This window comes from Lingula anatina, chromosome 1 (genome assembly GCF_051362555.1).
Source record: "Lingula anatina isolate TDL-2025a chromosome 1, LinAna3.0, whole genome shotgun sequence".
NCBI lineage: Eukaryota > Metazoa > Brachiopoda > Lingulata > Lingulida > Lingulidae > Lingula > Lingula anatina.
Window position 1 is genome coordinate 61816775 of NC_141767.1, and position 26820 is coordinate 61843594.

General features: G+C 36.5%; 1 protein-coding gene across 1 annotated transcript; it reads left to right on the plus strand.

Moving 5' to 3' along the window:
- Positions 1 to 538: 538 nt before the first annotated feature.
- LOC106154260 (lactase/phlorizin hydrolase) lies at positions 539 to 26575 on the plus strand. Its single transcript, XM_087016777.1, has 26 exons — positions 539 to 772; positions 1614 to 1744; positions 2208 to 2465; positions 2736 to 2922; positions 3078 to 3320; positions 3563 to 3692; positions 3950 to 4134; positions 4378 to 4691; positions 8282 to 8552; positions 11130 to 11260; positions 11652 to 11912; positions 12262 to 12445; positions 13008 to 13235; positions 13392 to 13524; positions 13736 to 13932; positions 14153 to 14447; positions 15332 to 15399; positions 15711 to 15769; positions 21816 to 22011; positions 22383 to 22513; positions 23710 to 23970; positions 24160 to 24343; positions 24512 to 24754; positions 25063 to 25186; positions 25429 to 25625; positions 25954 to 26575. The coding sequence occupies exons 1-26, from the start codon at positions 607 to 609 to the stop codon at positions 26142 to 26144; spliced, it is 4968 nt and encodes a 1655-aa protein (XP_086872903.1). The 5' UTR covers positions 539 to 606; the 3' UTR covers positions 26145 to 26575.
- Positions 26576 to 26820: the final 245 nt, after the last annotated feature.

The following is a 26820-nucleotide window of genomic DNA, read 5'->3' on the forward strand; positions in this document are numbered from 1 at the left end:
CTAACGTTTAATACATCACCTACAAAGCAAACATGTCAATCTGATAGTTTTTGTGTGTGTGTCTATTATCTGTGTCCCTGGTTGTGTGTCATAGTGATTACATGAAAAAAGCCCTCCCTATCTCTGTAGCAGGAAAAAAGACTGGAGATTGCCGACTTTAGTCTGCATCATCCACACATTTTAGCAAGCGATATTTTGATACTAAGTTGTTTCCATCTGATTTGATAAACCTTACCAAATAAAGAAAATGTTCATTATACGACAACAACGCAAGGCACAGATTAGGAACCTATTGGTACTTATGATACAATTCATCACATTTCTATATATATAATAGAAGGTGAAATAACAAAAAACCAAAGTTTAACTTAACCAGTATACAGACCAGACACTATGAATATTAATAAACAGTTCAGTGTTATAATGGAGTGAATTGAGCTGTTGATAGAAACTTGCTGCCTATTACAGGTACGTTTTATTGGTGCCTAATGACACGCCTGGTTGCACTGTTGCGCATGCGCATTTGTTATAATATCATTCAATTATAAGTTGTTGGTTGGCACTTTTCCAGGGGGAAATACAGCGCAGCTAGGCCTGAGAAGCAAGATGTCAATTTCTTTTACGTTAGTCTTTTTTGCCTTTTTGGGCTGCAGCACGTTGGTGAGATGTGCATATCAAGACGATCCATTTTATTACGACAAATTTCCAGACGGCTTTCTGTGGAGTACAGCGACATCCTCCTACCAAATTGAAGGTGGATGGAACTCTTCTGGTGAGTGTTATACTGGTATACTATACACAAAGTATGCCGTTAATGAACGATAACAATTAAAACGTGTGGGTATTATAAAGCTTGTAGCACTAGATAACGGACATATACATCTTTGGCAGTTCCCATTAGCTTTCTGTGATTTAACGTCGCAAAAATGATGAACTCATGTTGGCATTGCCTTATTTAAATATCCAATTTACATTGTGAATGTGTAGGACTTAATCCAATCATATGGTGATTAAGGATATCTTTCTGTCTGTCAGTGATGGTCGTTTTGATACTTTTGGTCCAGTCTGTACTCCGGTATGTACCACAGTACAAGGACCACGCCAAAGGAATACTTGACATAAGTAAACACACTTAATACAATCCAAACTGGCTCTTCATTCTTATCACAGAGATTGAGATGTGTCTATATACAGTGGTTGAATAACAGCACGCACTTGTTTAAGTAATATATCAGTCAGTGCGTCCTCATCTAATTCCCTTGGTTATCGAAATGGCCTCAGAAAGCATGGAATACGTTACACATATGGGATATTCCTTCCGTCACCTTTGGTACTTCCAGTGTGTTTCTTTTGCTTTTTGTACATTAATGTTTTGTCTTTTATAGTCATTTTGAAATAACTTGGCTTCCTTTCGAGTTGTCCTAAATTACACTGGACTTTAAATTTCATTAATTTTTCTCGTAACTACGTATTTAGCTAAGTGCAACATTTAAGAATTTCCATTTTCCCATATGAAGTTTAAGCTGATAAGTTTGATGTCTCAGTCCATTTTCAGCTATCTGGACATAAGATTTTAACTGTTTTATTTAACTGAGATGACAATTTCCCTCCAGAAAAAGGTGAAAACATCTGGGACCGTTTTACGCACACCTGCTGTCACATAGAAGATAATTCCACTGGGGATGTTGCGTGTGATAGTTATAATAAGATCCAAGACGATGTCCAATTGCTGAAAAATCTCGGGGTTTGTATCATAATGTGACATCGCAAGTTGTCTTGGAGGGGGGCGGGAAAGCGAATGAATTAGAAATTAAAGAGAGTGTTTTGGGATTTGTTAGGGTAGCTTGACTTAGACTGGGCTCCCACAGATTTAGATCGATCCAACTCCCCCCCCCCCCTTACAGCTTTTTGTAGGCGGGACAGACATATAAGCCGGTTAAGCTGACAGCAATCTAGTGAGATTCTCCAGGGGGATAGATCGATCTAAACATCTGTGGGGATGGTCTCTTAAATACGACATGCTTAAAGTATTGATAATTTAATTAATAATAAACAAAATATAGAAATTGGCGACTATGTATAAAAGAGAGTTATTGCATCCATTTCGAATAGGGCATTTTGTTTTAAATTAAGAAAGGGCATTTTGTTAAAAAGCAACATATTAAAAAACATGCAGAGTTATTTTAATTTTTGTTTATTGCCAACAGGTTTCGCATTACCGGTTCTCCATTTCTTGGTCACGAATCATGGCTGATGGAACGAACGCCACATTAAAAAGCGGGGGTATTGATTATTACAACAGACTTATCGACGCACTTAAGGAAGCCAACATAGAGCCAATGGTGACGCTTTATCACTGGGACCTTCCACAGGCACTACAGGACATCGGTGGGTGGGAGAATGAAACGCTGGTTGGCTACTTTAACGAGTACGCAAGGACATGTTTCAAGAACTTTGGGGAAAAGGTAGAATCTGCATTTTGTTTACGAAACTATAAATTTGTTTTTTTTTTTTCATTTCTAAACGTTAATATTTACGTAGGTGCTGGTTTGTGCTTATACTTCTTAAAGATTTTAAGAGGTTGGGAATGTTGTCAAGGAAACTATTACCATTTAATTATGGCATATAAACTTGGTTTTCAGCATTTATTTCAGATGTATTGATATTGTAGGAGCACATATGAGAAACGTTCTATTGAGCAAATGTCAAATTGTAATGTTCTTTATTTGTTACAGGTAAAGCTTTGGTTGACATTCAACGAACCATTTGTTGTTGTGTGGGTGGGGCTAGGATTTGGGGCACATGCCCCTGGAATCTCTGACAGACCAGGGGAGGCACCTTACAAGGCCGCTCACACCATTATTAAATCACACGCTGAAGCATGGCATACTTATGATGACGAATTCAGATCGACACAGAAAGGTAGAAATAGAAAAAATATATTACGGATAAAGATCAATCGCATGATGTGCATCAAACTTCGGGCTAAATGTAGCATAAGAATATAAAAAATTCAAATTCACTGTAAATTTCTAATAGTCTTACGTATACCATAATACACATCTCATATATTTAAGGTCGCATCTCCATCACACTGGATTCTGACTGGAAAGGGCCAAAAGATCCAAACAGTGCCGATGACAAAGCTGCCTCCGAGAGGGCCATGCAGTTCAAGCTCGGATGGTTCGCGAATCCAATTTTCAAAAATGGCGACTACCCAGATGTAATGAAGGAATTGATCGCCAATAAGAGTGCTGAAGAGGGTCGAAGCACATCAAGGTTACCAGAATTCACGGATTCTGAAAAAGCCAGAATAAATGGTATTTTGAATTTAAGTAATCATATTTCTGTATAAGTATATATATTCATTTACACTTTAGTGTCTGGTACTGTCGAATTACAAGTATGCAAGTAATATATATATATATATATATATATATATATATATATATATATATATATATATCAGGTAACTAAGCTACCAGCGCCTGCATTCTTATTAAGGTCAACATTTATTGTTACGACATTTCTTACCTTACACCTGCAAATCATTGCGTTTTAGGTACATTTGATTTCTTTGGGTTAAATCATTACACGACTCAGCTGATAACCACCAAGTACCGCATTGACAAAAAACCAAATTATGGTTCTGACATGGACGCTGAAGAGAGCCAGGATCCCAGCTGGCAAAGGTAACACTTTTTACAACAGAGTCTTTAAATTAATATATAATTAATTTTGGGATAAACATGTCAAACACACCAACAGTATTTAGCTTATGTCATTTTCAAAAGTTTTATTCAAGATTATAAATACAAGTATGTGTGGCTGATAACATGGACACCTCACACCTCGTTGTTTTCAACAGTTGCGTTGTCTCCTGTGGTGAAATAAATGTACAGTATGCAATCATATAAAACGATTTTAAACGTTTATGTTGCCGTACCAGGGCCGGATCTTCCTGGCTGTATGTCGTACCGTGGGGTCTGAGAGCACTGCTGAACTGGATAAAGGACAATTACGGAAACCCAGAGTTGTACATTACGGAAAATGGCGTTTCCGATCGGAATGCATCTCTACAGGACGACCACAGAGTGGAGTTCTACAGGAACTACATCAACAACGTCTTGAAAGGTACCTTCTTCTCTTCTCAATCTTCCCGTATTCGTGCAGTAATCTTAACAGTGCGAGGATTGCAGTGATATATGACCTCGTTATATTTTCTTGTTCAAGAAGCCCCTGGTACTATATCAGTAATCACTATGATTTAAGTTTATTATTCATACAAATAACAATACATTATGTTATTTCTCGTATTTACGATTGTTTCCATGGTGCTCAATAGAATAATCTTTATTTTTACAACTTATAATTCAGCCATCAACAAAGACGGATGCAACGTTAAAGGCTACACTGCCTGGTCTCTAATGGATAACTTCGAGTGGGCGGCAGGTTACAAAGAGAAATTTGGACTCCATTACGTCGATTTTTCGGACCCTGCCCGACCACGAAAAGCAAAGAAATCTGCCGAGTTCTACAAGCAACTTATTAAAGATAATGGTTTTAATGCTCCTACTAGTGCTCCTACTAGTGCTAGTCCTACTAGTGCTCCTACTAGTGCTGTTGGGCCCCGTCACCGCGCCTCTTCGGTTCTGTTTATGGTTGTGACATTATTAATCGAATTTCTAATGTGAATTTTTGAAAAAGCGTAATAACGCCCATATCAAACGTATGAAGCATTATTTTGTCCAATTTTGCCATGTGAAGCAAGATCATTATCTATTTTTCAATGCACGTTTTAAAGCAAGTCGTTCCTGGTAGGTAAATTACTTTTTCTTATTGTCTTGAACATATTGAATTGAAAAAAAATTAAGTTGTTTCACTTTCTGGGCCCAAAATCCTTATAACATTTCTTTTTTTATATATTTTTTTAATTATGATTATTATCGAAGTAGAACTATTAAACACAATCGAACTATACCTAAAAGTTAAGAGCGCATATGCAAAAAAGTTGCACGAGGGCGTGTGTTCTGCGTCACAGAATAGGGTCCAATACAGCATGATGAAATTTTGACCTAATGGTGTAAAAATCCTTGTCAAAATAAAAAGAGCTTTCGTTTGTTTGAATGAATCATTTTATAGACGAAAATTAACTCAAGACTTTTATAACAACAAGCTTTGCGATCAGAGGTTAAAAACTATTTAGAATAATCTTGGTGCGAACTTACCGATCCTGCTGCCTTTAGACTAAATACCAGTGCGTGATTTAATAAAGAAGTGCTTTAAAAGTGACTGGAATTTTTCTTTTCTAGTTTATAGTTTTTATATTGCTATGATATGACTTTTTTTAACTACACTCGAGCTAAGAATGATGACAGTTTTTTGGAATTTTCGTTTCAAAGTTTAATGGGATTTTGGTCACAAAACCTTTAATAAAGCTGACTGTAGCATTTACCAATGAACGACTTACAAAGTGGATTTAACTCCTCGTGTAATGTTAAACAGTTGGTTAAAATTGTATTTCCTATATAACAAAACTAGATAAAATGGCGGCTACATGTGCACTTACACCGTCGTCACTGGTGATTGTGATTACAAAGCAGTTTTGTTCTGCACATTTGCGTGGTGCCAATGCTTCGACTTAAAGCCTCATAGAAGTTGAGAAAAAAAATCAAAAGGACAATGATGTTCGCTTTAGAATGAAGAGCAGGTCGTGTCATCTTAAATGGTCAATAGACCCCCCTTTACACAGGAAGGTAACATTTGATCCTCATTTGTGCGACCACGAAACTGACCAGGGCCCCGTAACTCGAAAGCATCGCGCATTGCGACCGAGCGCAAGCGTTTCGATTCCATAACTCGCCCATACTCGCCCCATATAATACATTGTAGCCTCTATTTGGTATCGCTATTCGCAATAACCGATGATTTCGAGTTACTGGGCCCTGGTCGCCGTTGTATGGCCAAAGGAGATACACTGTACGGTGGTCGATCATATCGTGCAAGGGTGGTGGGCAGGACGTTCACACATCACCGTGGATGCCAAGGACCCGTTACACCGGAACATTTTGAACCCCTAAACCAATTGCTCTGAGGTCGCGGTGAAGCCTAGCCATCTTGCTATGACCGACATACACCACCTGGTTTAGTTTGGTTTGTTTTCCATAACGGTGTGGCAACATAAACAACAAATAGTAATGCACGATAAAAACAGACACAGAGTTTATAACCAAATGCTGCTGATAACTAAATTATACATGTAGGGCCTACAAAACTGCGAATACGCTTTGAACACAAAATCTACAATAACTTCCACGGGACCTTCATGTAGCTCATATACTGTAAACTATTAAAGTTGAGCTCATACGGCTTTCTTTAGTCAGAGGGCATTCAAGTAGTACATGCCTCTCTATCTGCACTGATATCCAACAAACAGCCTATCCTCTCTAGTAATATGGGTCAATCGCCCAGTCTCTTTAGCCAGCTTATGCGACGGAGACGTGGGAACATTAACCTCTTGCACTCTGGGATATCAATGGTTTGCTTGCATACACTATGAGCTGACAATTGAGGATATTGTCTCTCGGTACACAATAAATATGCATCAACTTTTTGATGAAATTGGCTTCCTTGACTCCGTTTCCCAACGTCTGCAGATTCCAATACACTTGTTATTTAAAGGCGTTTGTCCTACTTGTTACAAAGAAGTTCCATACACAATTTGAAGGGTCATCTATAACCCCTCTCCTCTGGGAAATAAGCTTTGACATTTGCCCCATTTTGGCCGCCCTAACACGGGATCACCACATAACCGGTCTCGATTAAACAAACCAGGTTAAGAGAAGTGGCCCGTACACGCAATAGAGTTTTGACAGCAGTCGTACATGTATATTGCTTAAACAATTGTCTAGCCAAGACTCGCAGCTATATAAGGTCGCCGGTAAAAATAACATTTCAAAAACCCTTCTTTTGGCCAAAAATCACTTCCACATTTTAGTTCACGAAGGCAAAAAAATTTTCAAACACGGTATCTCTTTGGTCTGCACTGGTTATCTAGTAGCACACTTTGTAAACGGCCATCTTGTGTGAATAAAAATACCTCAATATCACCAATTCTTATAGGGGCTTTATCGCCTACCTCTTCATTGATGACCATGAATTCAGTTTTAGATTGATTTATTTCTATTTTCGAATTTTCACAAAAATCGACAAGGATACTTATTTTTCTAATGGAATTTTCTCTACATGTTGCAAAGAAGATCGTGTCATGCACTTTAATAGTGAGTGGAGATTCTCTAAAGATCCATCTGGTTTACATTTATTTTTGGGATGTCCGTTAAACTGGCTAACATACAAAGTGAACAGAAGACAGATTGTAGGAGAACCCTGCATTACACCTGCACACGTCATTATTCTTGCAACAACTGGAATCATCCATGTCCAAGTACATAGCAGTCAAAGTTCCAACTATTCGCTCCCACACCATGAAGTTTTCAACTTTAAAATGAGCGAGGAGACTTTGGGGGACTTTTGGAGGACTTGTCTAACGTCTTCTTTAACAGCTGCGTGACAGGCTTAAATTTACGACTAAGTTAAGACTGGCATAAACACTAGTCCAGTATGGTGCAACTGGCTTAATTCTCGGGCTTATCGTTTTGTCTGTTGGAGCAATCGGGGACTGAGCTGTACATGTTTATGATGTAGCCTACGAAATGACCAAGTGTCTGAACCCAATGCAATGTTTATCACGCTTTAAATATCGTGTGTCATCCACAGATGCTCCTTCTTCATATATGTTCCAAGTTCAAATATTTTACGTTGACATCATTTAATAACGGTTTAAGACATCATAAGGATAGACGGCTGTTGGGTTATTTATTCAAGACAACTAGGTACAGCGAACTTTGTGATTTAATGCTTAGATAACATTGTTTGATGTTATATGAGGTCAATTATAAATGCATGCTGCTGAGGGTGGCGATGGTGATGCCATTTGAAATCCGTATGATTTGATGTCATAAAATATAACTGAGCATCAAAAGGCATAGGTTAGCCACTGGTATATACGCAACGGTGAATTACTGTAACTGATGTTATGTCTTCCCTCCTTACACATACCACTACTCAATCCTTTGTGAGCTAAACATGCTTTGTGCAACAATTGAGGTACATGTATACAAGTCTCACATAAAGACACTGTTCATATCGCACTGCGGACCTCCCCCCCCCCCCCAATACTGATAAAGGTTTGATGGTTAAGTATTAAGTCAATAAACTGAAGAGAAGGAGCACCGAGCCGCTCGACAGAGATTACTCTCTTTTCAAAACCAAAAATCCCGATCAAAAGTTCTTTTCCTGGCTCTTTTTCCATTTCTATACAAAAAGGATGTTTCTTGGAACACTGGTAGCAGTCTTAGGGCTTTTGGTCTGCCCGTCGTTGCAATCCTGCTGCGGTGATGACGATCCATTTCTCAACGACACCTTCCCCAAGGATTTCATGTGGAGCACGGCCACGGCGTCCTACCAGATAGAAGGCGCATGGAATATAGATGGTAAAATGTCATGTTAAATTTTTCTTACCACTCAGTTCAGTGTTATTCCTCAAGGCACATTAGAAAGAGTTGCGGCATGGCTAAGTCTGCTAAGATAATATAATTCCGGGTACGATGACATTTTCCCCGATGGGAAGTGCATGCAATATCAGCAAAGTTTTTTTAAATTTCTTAATATTACAGACTTGACATTTAATATGGAATATTTCAGTTTCGAAGGTATACCTAGGTAAAAATACGTTCTTTTTTCATAAAACTCCGATCTCATATAAGATTTGTGAATGTAAAAGTGTGCAGTCAGGTGTGTCACTACCAATTAACTGACTTTCATGCCTGTTGCGCTGCTACATTATGTAATTTGCAGTGATTAAATTGGGTAGTGTTCCTTTGGGCTGATCAAAGCTTGGCTTAGGCAAAGCTTGGTTCTGTCAAAAAAATATCCATATTTCGGCAACTACTGCATAGAAGAATTTGAAATTTTGCATGCAAGCGGTCAGTTTTGCAGTGCGTAAAATGAGCCAAGTAGTGCATTACAAATTTGTTAATCTAAGGCAGAATGGCGCGAAAAAGACAACCATAACCAGACAGATCATAGCGCCAAACGGAACGGTCCCCACAGTTTTATAGAGTAATGCCCAGACTGATGTACCTGCACAGAGGTGACCCCCAATGTATCAAAATTTTACCTACAGGGTACAGGACCCACTGTCTTTCGGTATACGCTGCTGCAACTCAACAAAAAACACTTAGTCCGTTCAGAACGAGGGGTAAATTGCCACTAAAATGCATTTTTCAAAGCCCTTAGCGAACACTAAACTGGTTTTAGCAGGTAAGAACACCAAATGACCTCCGAGGTACCCACTGTATACAGCAAAACATCGTCGTCTGTTTCTCTAATGATTTGGGGGCCATGAACGATTCTGGGTAGAACACTGAAACTGCGTGGTTTTCTTTATTGAGGTCAGATTTCACCTGTACCGCCCAATTAGTCAAAACAGAGTTTACAGATATCCAGAAGAGGCCTACGACGAAGCATATGCCGGGTCTAAAGTGACAAGGGTGATTGACAGCGTCAGTATTTGGAGTAGATTCCACATTGGTGCCAAAACACCAACGGTAGTCATCGACGAAAACCTGAACCAGATCAAATAAAGGCATAATCTCGGAACCACTTGACTATCATTTGATAGGGGGCACCTTAGGAACAATTCTAGGTTGCACGATGAGGTTGCAGGTTCACACAGAGCACTTTTAATAGCAGATAACTTACAGAACCAAGGGAATGAGCAGCTACCCTGGTCATCAAAATCGCCACATTTGAACCACATAGACAATATTTCGGTAGACCATTACTCACCAATCAACTGCCTACATGTCCTACAACAAAACTGGACCAGATTGGACAATTTTAGACCGATGCCTGGAATGCTATTCCAGATTGACCTCTTAAAACCTACCCACAAGAAATGCCTTGCCGCTTGAGAGCGCTGGCAACAGCCACGAAGAGGCCAGGCGTAACAACGACCATTACTGTGAATAGCAACTGACATGAGGGTCTTTTGTGGAGCGTATTACCCTTTTGCAGACGATAATTTGGAAAATATGGAGATCTAAATTATCTCTTTTAATGGGAGTCGTATGACATGGAATAGGCAACGTGTTTTTGTTTGCTTCTCTGGCGAATTCCATTAATGAACTGATGTCACAATGACATCAAAGAGATAATTTAAAGTTATTAAAACACGATTTTAATCCTTATTTTCATTTATCAGTCAGCAAAATAGGAAAAAACTGATAAAAAATTATTTCGAAAAAAATATTCCATATTAAATGTCAAGTCTGTATATTGATATTATATATTCCAAAGCAAAAAAAAAAAAAAAAAAAGAATAATACCAGAAACAAAACAGAGCTACATCACGCAGACAAGCTTTCGTAGCATGTTAATGTGCTTCAGAAATTTTTTACAATTTGGTGTTCAATATTCATTATTATCAAAGTATCTCAAAACAATCAAAAAAGATATGAGAACCTTAGATTGTTATACATTTCAAAAAAAAAAAAAAAACAGAAAAAAAGAAATACACAGCGCCTCATTTGGCGCTCCCATTATGAATTTACATTGACTCGTTTTCGAGAAATCAGAAATGGCTGTTATAACCAGGACATTGAATTAAATGTTATATCGTTTAATTATTGTCCAAAAAATGAGTTTGAAATAAGTGCTTTATTTTTCACCAGTTAATTAAATATTAGGTATCTGTTTGCTTTTATTATTTTCTCGGACTCTGTAAGCCCCACTGGAGTAAATACGCTTTCAGTTACCCCTCGGTTGAATGCTTGGTCATATAACTTGCATCGAGCCTTACCAAATGGGTTTCTGCAACTGTAATAAAATGATTTAAGTAAACACATACAAATGCAATCGACTTATGGGTATCTGAGTTACAATTATTATTATTTCTTTCATGTAACATTGCCCGAGTTCCACTGCCCGTGTTATCTTAGCAAGTATAACTTATCCAACCTACACACTACTTCAACAAAGTTTAAAAACGGTTATACTCTCAATTCCAGGTAAAGGTGAGAACATCTGGGATAATTTCACACACAGTTGCTGTCCTATTGAGGGTAACGCAACTGGTGACGTTGCGTGTGACAGTTATCATAAGTACCAAGCTGACGTAGAAGCCTTGAAGTTCCTTGGGGTAAGTTATAATTTTTTTCATTTGCAAATAATGACAAAAGCCACTCCAGTTGTGCAGATGCGCCTCTGTAATTTGAAACAGATGCAATAAGTCGTTGTTACAAACGCCATCGTGAAGTAGTATTGGGTGGATTCACTTAACATTTCCTCAATTTTTAGAATACTTGACTAGCTTTACTATATAAAATGAATTGTATGTTTCATTAAAACTGGTTATGCGCGATTTATTATCAAATACAGAATAATAGTGTATTTAATGCAAACGCATTTTTTATGATCAACAGATATTAAATATCTGAAGATTTGAAAAAATATTTTCATATTCACCAAATAAGTATTGTTTTAATAAAGATCTATATCCATTTATATATTGATAAACTAATCTTTTTTAGGTTGAATTCTATCGTTTTTCTATATCCTGGTCCCGCGTTATGCCAGATGGCACAAACGCTACTATCAACCGTAAAGGCATCGAGTACTACAAAAACGTCCTCCGATCTCTTAAAGCTGCCAAAATCAAACCCATGGTGACGCTTTACCACTGGGATCTTCCCCAAGCCCTCCAGACCAAATATGGTGGTTGGGTAAACGAGACGCTGGTTGGTCTGTTCAAAGAATATGCCAGGCTTTGTTTTAAGGAGTTTGGGGACGATGTACGTAATTAGTTGAGCCTTTTTCATTTAGACTGACCCACTGTGAATTTAGTTATATAGAACATTTATTTAGTCTACCTGAGGACAAGCATCAAATTGTTTTTTTTTTTCTGATCAAAGCCGATGAGCTTTCGCTTTCCCTTGTTCGTTATCATAAGAAAGGAGGTAAACAAATTTAAATACACTGTAGTTTTCCAAGTTTACGACTCTAAATCGCCTGTTTCTTGAAATAAGTATTACATTGTATATAAACCAAGAATTAAAGTTTGGTATTGTTGTTGCATGTATCATCAACAACTTGCAATAGCCATTGACATAACCGCATTGATAATGCAATTGTTGTAAACAGGTTAAGTGGTGGATCACGTTTAACGAGCCCTGGGTGGTCACATTCCTGGGATATGGGGCTGGGCAAGATGCCCCTGGGATCAAAGACCCTGGATACAGTCCTTACAACGCCGCACACACCATTATCAAGGCTCACGCAGAAGCTTATCACCTCTACCAAGAAGAGTTTAATCAAGATAAAGAAGGTATTTTATCACTGTTATTAATTTACTAGGTGTCATGGACTGCAGTTCAACGTTTACTCTTTATTGATACAGAACTAAGGCACTAGGTACTTGTATGTTTTATTAAACGGTGACAAATTCGGACACGGCCATATATCGTGTCCTATGTCACGTACACAGCTGACCTTTATCAGTTGAAGATGAAACACTTGAACGATAACACGTGCCTACATGTACTTGTAAAAAACTAATGAAATACCAGTCACTACCAATGATAGAGCAAAGAAAAGTCAAGAATAGAGTTTAAGCAAATTTACCTTTTGTGAGAATCATTTCCTTCATCATCATCACTTTTCTCCAAGAAATGGCTCATTATTCGCTTTCTAGAAGCTACCGACATTAACAGAGATATTGTGTCAAAAATTCCCTTGACAACATCTGACCGCAAAGAGTACAATTTTAAAATTGCCACGAAGTGTCACACCGTCAAGCTACAATGTGACGAATAAATAAATAAATAGATGGAGATTCCAGGTTGTGAACAAAGGCTATTGATTATATCAATATACTATCCATATTCTAGGTAAAATTTCTATAACATTAAATGCGGACTGGTATGAGCCTAGAACATCGGGACAAGAGGACAAGAAGGCAGCTGAGAGAGCGGAGCAGTTTCAGCTGGGTTGGTTTGCTCACCCCATCTACGTCAACGGTGACTACCCTGAAATCATGAAAACACAAGTTCAGAAAAAAAGTACTGGTACATCAAGACTGCCAGCATTTTCAGAGGAGGAAAAGAAAAGAATAAACGGTATGATACATGTAGAATTTTATGCAATGTCCCATTTCTTCATCGCTTTGTATAAGAAAGCATTCCCATTTAAAACCGGGTCATTTTATCTGTATTGTTTCAATTAGAACACAGTGCTATTTGCATATTGTTGATTTTCATCTATTTTCTATCCAGGTACGTTTGATTTCTTCGGCTTGAACCACTATACCACACAGTTAATTAGTAATAACGCCACTGGCAGAAATAAACCTGACTACTCTCTAGACCAGGAAGTGGATTCTACACGTAACTACCAAAATTGGCCAAGGTAAAAATCTCAAAACATTTAACTTGAATACATGTTTTTTTTATATTATTTTTTTAATTAATTGCCTTTTTATTGATGTTTATCTGTTACAAGTGTTGTTGATGTTTTTGAATTCTAGCTGAAATGCTGGTACTGGTACCTCTTTCCTACTGGTACAGTTGGATCACGTTCGTACTGTGATATATTTCCTTATGTTTTTTCTTTGTTCTAGCTCTGGGTCTGTGTGGCTGTACGTGGTACCATGGGGTCTGCGGAACTTGCTGAAATGGATAAGAGATGAATATGGAAACCCGAACGTCTTCATCACAGAAAACGGAATGTCTGACAGGAACCGAACATTCAGTGGGATTATGAACGATACACACAGGATATTCTACTACAAACACTACATCAATAATGTACTTAAAGGTGCGTATGCAACAGCAAATCTTAATATTTAAGGAGTCTACTGTTTAATGTCTCTGAAAATACATGTAACAATTGCACCAATGCCAATGGTAAGTGCAGCAATCCTTTTCATCTTGCCAAACTTCAAATACCTTTCAACCATTAAGATTGAAAGTTTAAAAAACATTCATTATATATATTAAACCTAAATCACATGACTGACCTCATTCCTTTATTTCAGCGATCAAGAAAGACAATTGTAACGTGATCGGCTACACTGCGTGGTCACTGATTGACAACTTTGAGTGGTCACGTGGTTATGAAGAAAAATTCGGCCTCCATTTTGTGAACATGTCTGACCCTGCGCGGCCACGAGTTGCAAAGGACTCAGCAAGATACTACAAACAGATAGTGAAGGACAATGGCTTCCCTGAACCTAGGCATGCCTCTTCAAGCGCATTTACACTCGATTGCTTCTGGTCGGTGTTTTCCTCCGGCGTATTAACGACTTTCATTTTCCATCTGATGAACAAAATGTAGAATCCTAGATAGCTTGATGAAGACAAACATTTAAACAAACTACAAATCAATGTCTTGGTAAGGTATTTTTACAGAGCGGTTAAATAGTACAGATAAAACTACAGATAAAACTACCATATGTAAAATGTATTTTTCATGTGATATGTCTGCTTTGTTTTAAGTAGGCCTACCAATGTTAAAATTGTATTTTTCACAAAGAAAATCTAAGTCATTAATAATTTAATAATTTTCATATTTAGTTTTGACATTTGAAGTGGATGGAAAGACAAAAGTAAAAAACAGAAGGACACTTTAAAACTGTTATACCGCTACTCAGTACATGTAGTCGACAAATTCTACTTCGTAAATAGACATGATATATTTGTATTCGAAAAGAAATCGGCTTTGCCTGAACATATCTAAGCACATCATGTGCATCAGAATACAACATCGCCATATGAAAAATAAATGCATGATAAAAAACCATACACCCAGCGTCACGCATTTTTGCACGCCCCGCCCCCTCCGAAAAGATATAAAAGTATAGTCAGATGAACACCATTTTAATATACAGAAATAGTCGTAGAGCATTCTGTAAAAATATTCGATTTTTTTTTATTTGCAAAAACCTCCAAGTTCTATATTTAAAGGGTCCACAAATCACCGGAGTAGAGATAGAAAAAGGCAGAGAGAAGTAGGCATTAAAATATGTCATTGTGACAAAGTGCGTTAGGTGCGTTCAACAGTTTTGTTGACGGCAATCAACATTGCTACATGTGTATTAGTCCATGAGCCAGACATTTTTTTGGTACCAAAAAAGGGCCAAATTCTCATAGTGATTTTTAGTAAGGCCTATGTCTCTAATGCCCAAATATGTGTGATAGCCTTCTCATACTGGTAGCTTTTTGGGTGCTATCACACCTTATATAACCCCACCCCTGCAGCAGCAAGGACTTTTTCTAGATGGGGGTAGGGGAGAGAAAATGCTTACTATATCTATATGGTAACAGGTATATCAATACATTGTATATACTTATGGAGGCAAGGGATGGGACAGTTTATTTCAAAAGTCATGAATGCATGACAATTAGTCAAGGGTCATTGATAATGGGTCAAAGGTCACAGGAGGTCATTTTTGGGGATTTTTCATAAATTAAAGCCAAAAAGTTTTTTTAAAATCATTATTTAAGTAAGAATATGGTATTTCGTGAATGATTTGTAAAGATGGTATAGTCTTATGCTTATGAGCAAAGTTTGGAGCCTCAGCTGTCTTATTTCAGAAAATTATGTTAAAGAATGTGAACCTAATGACCAAAATATGCCATCTCTGAAAGTGGGGGTAGGGGAAAGAAAATCCTTGCTACATCAATCTGGTTAGAGATATATCAATGCATTATATATTCTTATGGAGGTAAGGGATGGGACAATCAATTTCATAAATCATTTATGCATGACAGTAAGTCAAGGGTCATTGATAATGGGTCAAAGGTCACAAGAGGTCACATTTTATGGATTTTTTATGAATCAAAACCAAAATCTTTAAAAAAATATTGATTAGAGAAAGAAATTGGTATTTGGTGAATGATTTGTAGACATGGTATAGTTAAACACTCATGAAAAAAATTTGGAGCCTCAACTGTTTTATTTAAAAAAATTATGTAACTAGTTAAATGTGAACCTTATGGTCATAGTTTGCCCTCTTTGCAAGTTGGAGTAGGAGAGAGAAAATGCTCGCTACATTAATATGGTGAAAGATATATCAATGCATTATATATCCTTATGGAGGAAAGGGATGGGACAATTAATTTCTAAAATCATTTATGCATGGCAATAAGTCAAGGGTCATTGATAATGGGTCAGAGGTCACAAGAGGTCAAATTTTATGGATTTTTCATAAATTTAAACCAAATTCTTTAAAAAAATATTGTTTGAAAAAGAAATTGGTATTTGATGAATGATTTATGTTTATGGTATAGCATCATACTTATGTAAAACACTTTGGAGCCTCAACAGTTTTATTTTAAGAAAATTATGTAACTAGTTGAGTGTAGCCTAACAGTCAAAATTTGCCAACTTTGAAAGTGGGGGTAGGGGAGAGAAAGTGCTCATCATTTGAAGGCAGTAGAAGATACAGCAACAAAATGCACATATTTATGCAGCTTTGGAAGAGGACCTTAATTTCTTGATTAAGACACCTGTAGAGAAAGTCATGTCTCATTAGAAAAAGGTCGAAAGGTTAGCCCAGGTCGAATTTTAAGCTTTCTTATAAATATAAACCTTAACACCATTTTTATATTATTTTTGGGTTTAAATGTATTATATTTAGGGATAACTTGATATAATATAATTATTTATGACTAATGCATTAAAATTTGAGACTGTATATACCCATTTTTCATACATTTTATTCACATTTGGTTACTTTTCCTAAAAAAAGCCTACGCACACTGTTTATTTTGATTCCATAATCAAGGGAAATAGGTATTGTTTTTAATACTAGCATTCAGAAACATACCTTAGTCTTTTGATTATATTTTTGATGGATTTTAAATTTTTTTATCATAATGAGATAGTCCATTGAAAAAGACAAAAAATTAAGCCTGCTTCATTCTGATCTCAGGAGGAGATAAAGGGAAACAAATTCAGACTGGTATCCGGTATGAAGAGCAGATATGAAAATTCCTTCAGCCTCATTCTATCTTAAACCCTAAAAATTGAATCACCTCATGCCTGTAACCATGCCACCAATGCCACAACAAGGGAATTTAAGTACCATTTAGTTGAAATTAATATTTTGAAAGACCTGTATCCAAATATTGCCCAGTCTTTTCGTGAAATTGAACATTTCGCAGATATTATTCTTCTTTCTATACATATTTATATTCAAGATCTGCAGATTCAAGATGGGTAGTTTGTGTTCTGAATGTATGGTAGTCCTGAGAGAAAACGCAGTGAAGTCCACAATAGGCTATTCTATTATTCTATTCTATTATCCTATTCTATTATTCTGTAAAATTTCTAAACTTACACCAAATTGTCAAAATTTTATTAAGGGGGCACATACACATTATACTCAAAATTTCTTCAGAATCAGGGGCGGATCCAGAGATATTTTCTGAGAGCCTTCCAAATTATATTTGTTGATCCATCCTCTATTTTTGACCGTCTTCCGACAGAAAAAATTAGATACCCGTCAATGTAAACTTGAAAATCTGACCGTCTTCCGGAAGACCCAGAAGACGGCCTAAATCCGCCCCTGAGAATGGCAACAGATTTATGGCTAGGTGGCATTTAAGGTCAAACAGAAGCATGTTTATTGTCCTTAGATGCATCAATTTTCACATTGTCATAATTTAATTTATTATTATTGATCTTTTGAGGAGGGCGGGTTGCAAATACTACACACATATTCACTAACAAATATTTACAGGATTTATAGGATGGCAGAGGAACTAAATAATAAGTGGAAAGAAGGCAGATCATTTTTCGGCATGGACCCTGCTCCGTGATATGAATTTATCCATGTACACCATAGGCTGATCAAAGATTGAAGTAGGCTTCATAGCACATATAACATTATCATGTTGATTGTTTATATGTGTTTTGTCAAATTAATCAATTATTTGGTTGAACATTCTAATTTAGCTATTACATGTAGTAATTAAAAGTTATCCATCAGTTGGATAAAATGTTTTATCCATGAGCCAGCCCAGTCAGTACTTGGGTACTAGTATACTGGTAATAATTATTGATATAATAATCTTTTCTAAACCGATTTGAAATACATTCACTTTCTTACTGTGTATACTGTAACAGAAGTTTTGACGTCTAAATCTGCCAATTAAAGTTCATTTATTAGTTGGAAAAAAGAATGTGAAAACCAAACTGCTTGTAGAAGTTTAAGTTTCTGATAAGATTTTATACTTTTTACTTATTTCAAATCAATGTTTTCACTTACACAGTGACTTACATAACATGCATTGCTATTTTGGAAATAACTGTTCTTTCAATTTTTACATTTTGCTTAGATGAAAAACTATCCATTGTGTACACTGAATTGACAGGCACTTTTAACTGCTGAACCTCAGATACAGTCTGATGTTGAACAGCATAATTTTGATTATACAGTCATACAAATTTCAAAATTTTATGTATGCTTTAATTAAATAAAATTTTAGTTATTTCCCTAAATATGTTTTGCAAATAACAAATATGTATCACCATTAAATCATCCAAACGTTTTCATCTAAATGTTAAAATTTTCAGATATTGCTTAGATTTTTATGCTGTAAAGTGAGTGTGGGTGACCATTGACCATTGACCAACCACTGACCCATTAATGCATGATAATGTGCCCTCTTTAAAAAAGTAAACTTGATGAACATCTTTTGGATACAGGCTATGGTACAATAGCTTTGCATCTTACTTCTTCCAAATTGAATGAAAGTAAAATTTCACTTCCTGGCTCCTTATAATAGAAAGTTTTCACTTCCATTTTGAATTGAAGTTATATAATATGCAAATAAAAAAATCTTAGAATTAAAGAAGGGGCCTCAGACTCGATGAACTAGTCTTTAATAGTCACACAGCATCTAGTTATACCCAAAAGTATTTCTATAATCGAAAATGTTCTCTTTTAATGGTGTTTAAGTTCATATTTATGAAAAAGCTTAAATTGTTGATGAAGTTTGGCCTCAGCTGACACTATTGACCTATTTCTAATGAAGCATGACTTTGTTTACATGTCTTAATAAAAAAAAATGAAACGTCCTTTTCCAAAGCTGCATAAATATGTGCATTTTGTTGCTGTATCTTCTACTGCCTTCAAATGATGAGCACTTTCTCTCCCCTACCCCCACTTTTAAAGTTGGCAAATTTTGACTGTTAGGCTACACTCAACTAGTTACATAATTTTCTAAAATAAAACTGTTGAGGCTCCAAAGTGTTTTACATAAGTATGATGCTATACCATAAAGATAAATCATTCACCAAATACCAATTTCTTTTTCAAACAATATTTTTTTTAAGAATTTGGTTTAAATTTATGAAAAATCCATAAAATTTGACCTCTTGTGACCTCTGACCCATTATCAATGACCCTTGACTTATTGCCATGCATAAATGATTTTAGAAATTAATTGTCCCATCCCTTTCCTCCATAAGGATATATAATGCATTGATATATCTTTCACCATATTAATGTAGCGAGCATTTTCTCTCTCCTACTCCAACTTGCAAAGAGGGCAAATTATGACCATAAGGTTCACATTTAACTAGTTACATAATTTTTTTAAATAAAACAGTTGAGGCTCCAAATTTTTTTCATGAGTGTTTAACTATACCATGTCTACAAATCATTCACCAAATACCAATTTCTTTCTCTAAACAATATTTTTTAAAAGATTTTGGTTTTAATTTATAAAAAATCCATAAAATATGACCTCTTGTGACCTTTGACCCATTATCAATGACCCTTGACTTACTGTCTTGCATAAATGATTTATGAAATTGATTGTCCCATCCCTTACCTCCATAAGAATATATAATGCATTGATATATCTCTATCCAGATTGATGTAGCAAGGATTTTCTTTCCCCTACCCCCACTTTCAGAGATGGCATATTTTGGTCATTAGGTTCACATTCTTTTACATAATTTTCTGAAATAAGACAGCTGAGGCTCCAAACTTTGCTCATAATCATAAGACTATACCATCTTTACAAATCATTCACCAAATACCATATTCTTACTTAAATAATGATTTTAAAAAACTTTTTGGCTTTAATTTATGAAAAATCCCCAAAAATGACCTCCTGTGACCTTTGACCCATTATTGATGACCCTTGACTAATTGTCATGCATTCATGACTTTTGAAATAAACTGTCCCATCCCTTGCCTCCATAAGTATATACAATGTATTGATATACCTGTTACCATATAGACATAGTAAACATTTTCTCTCCCCTACCCCCATCTAGAAAAAGTCCTTGCTGCTGCAGGGGTGGGGTTATATAAGGTGTGATAGCACCCAAAAAGCTACCAGTATGAGAAGGCTATCACACATATTTGGGCACTAGAGACATAGGCCTTACTAAAAATCACTATGAGAATTTGGCCCTTTTTTGGTACCAATGGCTGAAAATCAGGGGTCTGGCTCATGGACTATATATATATTCGGATTTATCTATAAAAACGGAGAGCTGTTACCTTTTCAGAAAAAGGTGTAGGCTTTGCATGGATAATTAACTCAAATCCATCCCTAAATAAGATGAATATGACACGTTATGCTATCTGAATCACATTAGAATAAATATCGATGTAAACTGATTCATATTCACTGTATAATGTTGACACGTAGGCCTACTGGAAAGTCTGCTGTTTTTTGCACCTTAAACTAAGACCTGACGTTTTTGATAAGACTTTTCAAAGCACTGTGATGGTGCAATCAAATTCAAACCAAGAGGTCTCAATAAATTTTTCATACATTTGAATAACGTCTTGGTATCTGCTTTGCGTTGTCTTGTTGACCAAGACCAGTGGTTGACTTAGATCAAAATATGAAAGGTAAATAAACGTTGAAGTTATTTTCCTAGGTGCCATGACTTGCAATGGACATCTCGTTTGTACTATTACTGCACAGAGGAATGAAATATTTCTCTGATATATTTTGCGATAAGTCTAAGCATCTTGGTCTTTGTGAACCCCGATGGATTATGAATTTATCAAATAGGCTAGCTATCGGTGAAACATCCCTCTTCTGCCGCACAACAGACGCAATTTCGATTTTCTCACACTCCCACTATTTATTTATCGACGACTTTATTTTCTCTAAAACTGAAATCCGTTTAATCGTGCTATATACTTTCCAGAACTTTTCGTAATTTCATACAAAATTAAGTTTCATCATTTTACACATTTTAACTTTGGGCTTGTCCTTAAAGATGAATTTACATTTCAATTGAGTGGACTCATGTGAACTCATCATAGGAAGCAAGCATTATAGTGCATCTATATCCCGATGTTATTGGCGTTCAGTAGGCCTATACAGTAATTAAAGTTGTACCGGAATGTGGTCAACAGGGAACTCACATCTTTCTGAGTGTTCAAAATATAATGTTGAGATTTGTTGTTGTTAGTAAATGATAACTTGTATCAACCTAGGAAAAATGCCATTTTGTAAAGGAATAAGGAAGACCTTGCGTTAATTTCCAATGGATTATTCAACGTGCCGAATATGCACAATCACTCATCGCACACCTTTCACACGTGCTTCTAATTGTTAGATAACAGACAGCATAAATATAACAGTATAGATAAATTCTGTATTGAACAATTAGCTTCCCAAACAACTATCAACCTATGCAACCACCACGGAGACTGACAGTTTGAATTTTGTTGTCACAGGCATAGTGCAGTACCAACCATGTCCTTCATCTTGCGGTTACTCCATGTATTGGCCGTGTGTTCCACTATTGCGGCTAATGTCATCCTTGATGTTAAGGAAAATGCTTTACCGAAAGATTTCATGTGGGGACTCGCTACTGCAGCATACCAGATTGAAGGCGGTTGGAATGAAGACGGTAAGCCCTCAAAGTAAATGTATACATTTGAACGAAAACGGAAAGTGACTCAAACAGTGTAAGTGGATGTTGGATAAATCTAGACTAAATGTTGCATTTCCTAAACTCATCAGTTTTAGAAACATTTTAATATTTAATTTAAATTATGCTCTTATAGAAAATGTAAATAGACTGATTCTTGAGCTTATTGTGGACAGGTACAATGCCCAAGCTTACATACATTTAAGTACTTGCTTTGAACATTCTCACATACATGTACATACCCTGTAAGTCATTGACGTCCAGATGGGAAACAGATATTTGTCTATTGGTGGTGGGTGATTCACATGTTTTAAAGAAAGTCATATAAATAATCATATTACTGATCGCAGGTAAAGGTCCGAGTATTTGGGATAACTATACACACATCCCTGGCCACATAGCGGGTGGCGCTACGGGGGACGTGGCGTGTGACAGCTACCACAAATGGCGTGACGACATCAAGGCACTTAAAGAGATCGGCGTAAGTGACAAGAGCATCTGATATTTATAACCCTGATCGTTTCACAAGCACTCTTTGGTTGGCGGGGATGTGAGCTTCTCTCACACCTTATGGCCTTTATTTTTCATTTGTGCCAACTATTTTCTCCCAAAGCTGTGTTTTTTATATATCTTCTTAATCTTGGTTGCACTTAAAAACCTTCTTTATTAATTTCATATTGTGGCAGTTATATAGTATGGGGGATGTATGATTATCCCCCCCCCCCAAGTTTTGCAACTTAGTATCTTATTTATTTATTTTTTTTTTGTCATTAAGAAATGACAATTTTCAGTCATATGGACTTTATCTTGTTTGCCTTTAAGCAGAAACAGAGTTTCGTTGTGCTTGTGAACATTTAGTTAAAGTATGTTTGCATACATGCAGTGGCTAGGAAGAAAAGCCTGTGCAGTAAAATTCAGCAGTGTATTTACTTGTACGTGTAGGAAATGAACCACTGGTTGTGTAATAAAACTGTTTAAAAAATTATTTATAAAAAACAAAATAAATCCTTTAGTAAAGATAAAATATTTACTTTTAAGACAGGCAACGAAGAAGGAAATTCTGTAGTAAGCAATACCTAGGGGTAGAAAAATAATTTCACCCTGGCTGCGTTGTGTCATTTTAGACCGATTTCAAGAAAATTCGATTTTATACTTTCTATCTCAAACTCCATGGCTGCAGATAGAATATCTTATCACGTGATCACGAGTGGTTTAATAGCGTCATAATCATATCACTTAATCCAATCCCCGTCGTTCGGGACCTGGCTATATATAAATTGGCGCTTGAATCTTGTATACACAGAGTCTACATCATATCGGTAGTCATTTGTAGTCAATAACTATCGTTTTTGCTGTATTACACCAATCCCACTTTTTGAAGAAAAAAATCATGTTTTATCAGTGTCGTATACGAAATCTAAAATAAATTATTCAATCGAGAAAAATTTCATAACTGTGGGCTTCAATCAAAGACTGACACAAACGTTCCACCCCCCCCCCCACCTTATTCAATCAGTCACTATATTGATGAGTCTGTGCCGAAATGTACCTTTATATAGATATGTTTTAGAAATTATTTTTATAAATATGCTTTACTGCTTTAGAAAAGGCACACAGGAGCAATAAGTGTTTTAAGAATTGTCTTTTTATCTATCTACATGTACCTGTACATTGCAGGTAAAACACTACCGTTTCTCCCTGTCATGGCCTCGCATACTTCCTGGGGGCACTAAAGACAGGGTCAGTTACAGAGGTATAGTCTACTATAGAAACCTGATCAAGGAGCTGAAGAACAACAACATAGAGCCCATGGTGACGTTATACCACTGGGACCTCCCACAGGCCCTCCAGGACCGGTACGGTGGCTGGGTCAATGAAACCATCATCGGTCTGTTCAAAGACTACGCCAGGGTCTGTTTTCAGGAGTTTGGGAAAGAGGTGGGCCTTCGTGTCGATTCTATCTGACAATCAATTGATTATTTGCGTTATAACGGTGGGTGGGTAAATGTTCCTTTCTGTTGGCGGAGGGGTGCAATCCTATTTAAAATTTTGGTTTTGATCACATGCAGCCTTAGGCAGTAACTTTTTTGCCGTGCTGATATTTATGTTCTTGATTTGTATTTTAAGGTGAAACTTTGGCTAACTTTCAATGAACCGTGGTGCGTCACGGTGTTTGGGTATGACACGGGAACTGGTGCTCCTGGTGTCAATATGACCGGATATGGTGCCTACCGAACTGGACACAACATCCTCAAGGCACACGCAGAGGTATACCACATGTATCAGGAAGAGTTTAATAAAGATAAAAAAGGTAATCAAATTGATATTTTACAGACAAAGGGCATGCACATGCTATCTTCCAATAATAAACTATTTTCTATTTACAGAGGATTTACTAAATAAAAAAATGAATAATTATATCGATTTCAAAGCAACCAATTTATGCTGCCTTACTGTGTATTGACCCTTGAATTATAAGGTAAAATAGGTATAACTCTGAATGCGGACTGGTCCGAGCCTAAGAGCAATAAAAGCGCAAGTGATATCAAAGCCGCCGAAAGAGAGCAACAGTTTCAACTGGGTTGGTTTGCACATCCTATTTACGTTAATGGTGATTATCCTAATGAAATGATATGGAAGATCGGCAATAAAAGCAGAGATGAAAACTTGAAGAAATCAAGACTACCAAAGTTCACAGAGGAGGAGAAAAAGAGGATAAAAGGTAAAAATAAAACATGGTCGTCTGTCACCTACATGTACGAACCATCAAATGGCTTATTCCTGCTTGCACAAAACTTAAATGTCCCCTGTATGAAATTATTATGCACCACCACAAATGCCACTCGAATATTCTATGCGAAAATGTTAAAACTTTCAGGTATTTTCTGGTCGGCTTACTAGCTGGGCTTCCTTTTGTTAAAATATAGTTGCTAATCACGCGATTTTCGACTTCGTTCTTTGAATAGATATCAAACGAGGCGATTATCAAACGCCTATCTTAGTGCGTAATATATTTTCTTATTTCTCTAGGAACATCCGATTTCTTTGGTCTCAACCACTACAGTACAAACTTGGTGACAAGTGCTTCATTGTCTGGTGCCAGCTACTTCAATGACATGGACGTACAAAACTCGAAAGATCCCAGTTGGTCAGGGTTTGTAGCATTATATATACATGAACAATTCCACGCACCGGTATCTATAAATCATTACGTTTCGATTAAATATATGTGATATCACTTAATAAACTCATTAAACATCCTGTAGACCGCGTTACTCGGGAAAAACGTCGATGCAGCCTGTACATAAAGCTTGTTTTCTTGCCACAGTAGTAGCATTTCATCAGCCGTTTTAAAAATAGTCTCCTTAATACCAGAAAATTCTTTTTCGACTTTAGTGCGGGTTATCCTTGGCTGAAAGTTGTCCCCTGGGGTTTTCGCAAATTACTCAATTGGATAAAGGACCGTTACAACAACCCTCCGGTCTTCATCACCGAGAATGGTATATCTGATGCCAACTCAACTCTGAAGGGAATCTTGGACGATGACTTCAGGATCGATTACCACAAGAAATACATCCAGAACATGATCGAAGGTAATAGACTATAATGCGAAATTTTAATTATCAAAAAAGTTGAAAGCTGGCACTGGTTTCTATACATTTGTGTACCAGTAAACTTGTGCGGCTAATTTACTATTTGGTGAAAATTTTATGGTATATAACTTAAAAGTTCCAGCTTTTTTGCACAGGCGATAATAAAAAATAACTGGTGAGAGTAAACCCGATACAACGTGACATCCTAGATAAGTTAGATACTTAGTCTAAACAAAGATTATCAACATTATGTGTATTATATAATCACACAGTAAATTATTATCATTCATATCCCTTGTCATATTATTTAATTTTCCTTTTGTTTCAGCCGTTAACAGTGACGGTTGTCAGGTTATCGGCTACACAGCTTGGTCCTTGCTGGACAACTTTGAATGGAATAGCGGTTATACCCAGCACTTCGGGTTTTACTATATTAACTTCACCGATCCGTCGCGCCCACGACACCCAAAGAAATCAATGACGTTTTATTCGCAGGTCATCAAGAACAATGGTGTTTGATAAGCACCCCTGCGTTCATTTGACGTGGTCAAGTAACCAGTTGTAATAAAATTATAGGCCTAAAGTTTGCTGTGATTAAATTTCAGTTATTTGATTCAGTTTTCACATAAGTTTTCTGTTTACTTTTATATGACACAGTCATGCTACATTTAGTAGTGCGACTATCAACACTGTTGATACTTATCAAGAAATTTATTCTAACCTGTGTTAGAATTGAGACAGCTATTTAATATCTGACATCTGTCAGTTTAGAAAAACTTATTGGGTTACTCACTGATTGTCAAAACACTTGATTAAAAACAAGAAATTAAAACCGTGACATACATGTATACTGTGTAATATACCGTTAACAAATTACATGTATACAGTTATCTGGTGTGTTATGCGATGGCATAGAATCTAAGTGGCAAAGAAATTATCACAATCGTTAAGTAGTTCGTCATTTTATGTACTCTATCCCCGCTCGCCTTACGGCAAATTTTAATGCTTAAAGGGTAATGATACACAACGTAACGTAAGAAGCATGATGTACATGTACTTAACCTATCAGTTTTATCGCGATTTATTTGGCATCTACTTTGAAATGATAGACGTGGGGTTTTAAGGTGTGTTAAAGCTACAGTGTGGGCGATTTTTTAGATAAAAACAGCAACAGTAGGGGTTTCCCTGGGATCAA

Coding starts and splice junctions, on each gene's coding strand:
- LOC106154260 (XM_087016777.1), top strand. CDS start 607: ATGTCAATTTCTTTTACGTTAGTCTTTTTTGCCTTTTTGGGCTGCAGC. Junction 11,261..11,651: donor AAGCCTTGAAGTTCCTTGGG/GTAAGTTATAAT, acceptor AATCTTTTTTAG/GTTGAATTCTATCGTTTTTC. Junction 25,626..25,953: donor CATCCAGAACATGATCGAAG/GTAATAGACTAT, acceptor CTTTTGTTTCAG/CCGTTAACAGTGACGGTTGT.